Genomic DNA, 2753 nt, shown 5'->3' with positions numbered 1-2753 from the left:
TTTTCTATATGTATATAATGATGACCAGAAGGTCGTTATACTGGAGCGGAGCTTGGACTTATTGTTCCGAGCGAAGGAAGAGGAAGAAATAAAGAGATTTTCCACTACTACCTCCCCCACAGCAAGAGAGAAGAATAGAAGAGCTCTTTTAGAGATGGAGTTTTCGCAAATAAAATCACGAACAATTTTGAATTTGCAATTTTAACGCGACTTTTGAAGTGTGGCGAATTAAATCATAACCTTTTCAATTTTTGCAATTTCGTCCCCTCAATTTTTTCCGGCCACCGGAGTGATGAGTTGGAGCTTATGTGGATTATTTTTTTCCACGTAATTAATTTCTGACTAAGATTAAATTGCTGACTAAGATTAAAATAAAATCAAAACCTAATTCTTTTATTTTTCTTCTTTTTCGTCGAACTTATTTCAGTATCCCCCATTTTCCTTAAACTAGTACGCCCTCCCGTGCGATGCACGACCACAATATATTTATTTATTTTTAAAATTTGAAATTAAGTAAAATTATTATTCCCAAGGTGAAGCACTGGGTCGAATGAATCCCATGTCCAACAACTCTTGTAGTTGCAACTTCAGTTCTTGCAATTCTGCTGGTGCCATCCTATATGGTGCCTTGGATATTGGTGCTGCTCCGGGTTCTAAATCGATCGTGAATTCCAATTGTCGGTTCGGGGGTAGACCTGGTAGAACATCAGGGAAGACGTCTTGATACTCCCGCACTATAGGTACATCTTCAATCTTTACTTGTGCTTCCTCTTCTCGGTTCAAGTATACTAGATATGCTGTCGCACTTTTTTCTTTTAGTATCTTGTTCGCTTGCACTGCAGAGATGATAGGTGTCTTCTTCCATTTTCTATTGATGGCATAAAAAAACATGTAGGTTCCTCGCCTGGTGGCTGGAATGATATCCGTCTCTGCTCGCACTGTATCACCGCATAGTGTTATGCTAACCAGTCCATTCCCAAAATGATGTATGTGGTCCACATTCACATGAGTCTGAACGTCTTAGCCTTAAGCTGAAGAGGCCCTAATTCGAATTCCAAGTTAGATTATACATGCGTAACGGTGGTGATCTTCCCTAAGGGAGTGGCTACCCTTAAGTGTAGCTGGGCTGGTTCTATATTCAGCTCTAACGTATCCACACAGGTATATGAGATGAAAGAATGGGATGCTCCCGTATCAAAGAGAATAACAATGGGTACACCTTTCAGTTCCCCAATACCTGTTAGGTTTCCTTGGTTCTTATCCTGATTCTTCTGATTGATAGCATACATCCTTTGATATTGCGGTGGTCTTCCTGCTTGCGGTGCAGGTAGTTGCTTATGAGGCTGGTTTGGACGGCGAAAAGGTTGTTGCTGTAGTGGTTGAGGTAGAGGAAGAATTCCTTCCATTGCCCTGAGCTGAGGGGTTGGAAACTGATTGGGTCTTCCTCCACTCATCCCCTGCTGTCGGTTGGGGCACTGGCTCGAGTAATGCCCTGGTTTTCCACAAGTGAAACAATTTGTGTTTCTAGCTCTGCACACTCCTGTGTGTAACTTGTTGCACTTAGGACAAGGGGGTATCCCTCGGTGTCCGGGGTGTGATGTAGCTGGTCCACCATAAAATGATTTATCGCCCTTCACGAATGGAGGCTGAACATTCTGGCCTTGCCATGGCTTTTTACCCTCATTTCCACGATTTTCCCATTTGCGTTTTCCTTTCTGTCCTTGGTTAGAGTAGGGAGTGTTTGATGCTTGCGTGTATTGAGCTGATGGAGGCGTTGGTGCGTGTGTTGCTTTCTCCGGTTGCATTGCTAGCTCCATATCTAGAGCTCTGTTCAAGGCCTCGGCATAGGAAAGTGCCGTTTGACTTGCCAATACAACTCTTATCTCTTGTTGCAGTCCGGCGCAAATCAACTCGGACATTTTCTCATCCGTATCTACTCTATACGGTGCATAGCGGGCCAGATCGTAGAATAGTCGATCGTACTCCACTACAGTTTTATTTCCTTGCTTCAAAGTGGTAAACTCCATCTCCTTCTTTTTCCTATAGCTTCTAGGTATGAACTTTTCACACAGAGCAGTCTTAAAAAGCTCCCAAGTGAGTTCATCTAACTGCTCCGGGGCCATAGTTTTCTGCTTTGCTTCCCACCAATAGTCGGCGGTTCCTTTCAGCTGGTAAGACATGCACATAAGACGTTCTGCGTCGTTGCCACTCAAAAATCGAAAGATTCGTTCCATAGCACGAATCCATTCTTCCGTTTCAGCAGGGTCTCACGTGCCTGCAAAAGTCGGTGGGTTCTATCTTAAGAAAAGTTCTTCCACCCTCCTATCTTGAGGTGGGGGCGGCGGCGTAGGTTCTCTGGGTTCTTCCTCATTCACGGGTACATTTCTGTACACTCTTCGTGGAGGCATTATGACAATCTACAAGTTTGGGTCAAAAGATAAGTTCATCTATGTGACAAGGCTTCTCATACTCTAGTCTCATAGCCGAGTAATTCACAACATATCATGCATCTCATATATATATATACATATACATTATCACATAGAGTATACTCAATGCATCAAAGTACTCTGTTTTCAATCAATGTATACAAATTGACAATTACTACATAACAATGCATCAAAACAAGTAATCACATTTCTCATTTAGTCAAAAATGGCCACTTTGGCCCATCATGCATACTAAACCCTAATCTAACGAAGAAAATAGCGTGAAAACAAAGGAAACTTAAAACAAGGAACAACTAAACTTGA

General features: G+C 42.4%; 1 protein-coding gene across 1 annotated transcript; it reads right to left on the bottom strand.

Annotated features, from left to right (window-relative positions):
* Window positions 1-522: 522 nt before the first annotated feature.
* Window positions 523-2234, bottom strand: LOC131018648 (uncharacterized). The gene is made up of 2 exons (XM_057947364.1): window positions 1238-2234; window positions 523-938 (listed from the first exon to the last, which is right to left on the bottom strand). Exons 1-2 carry the CDS (start codon window positions 2232-2234, stop codon window positions 523-525), a joined length of 1413 nt encoding a protein of 470 aa, XP_057803347.1.
* Between the last annotated feature and the right edge of the window lie 519 nt (window positions 2235-2753).

The sequence above is a fragment of the Salvia miltiorrhiza genome, chromosome 3 (assembly GCF_028751815.1).
Source record: "Salvia miltiorrhiza cultivar Shanhuang (shh) chromosome 3, IMPLAD_Smil_shh, whole genome shotgun sequence".
Classification (NCBI taxonomy): Eukaryota; Viridiplantae; Streptophyta; class Magnoliopsida; order Lamiales; family Lamiaceae; genus Salvia; species Salvia miltiorrhiza.
Note: the sequence above shows the minus strand (reverse complement) of the source record. Positions and strands in the feature narration are given on the sequence as shown.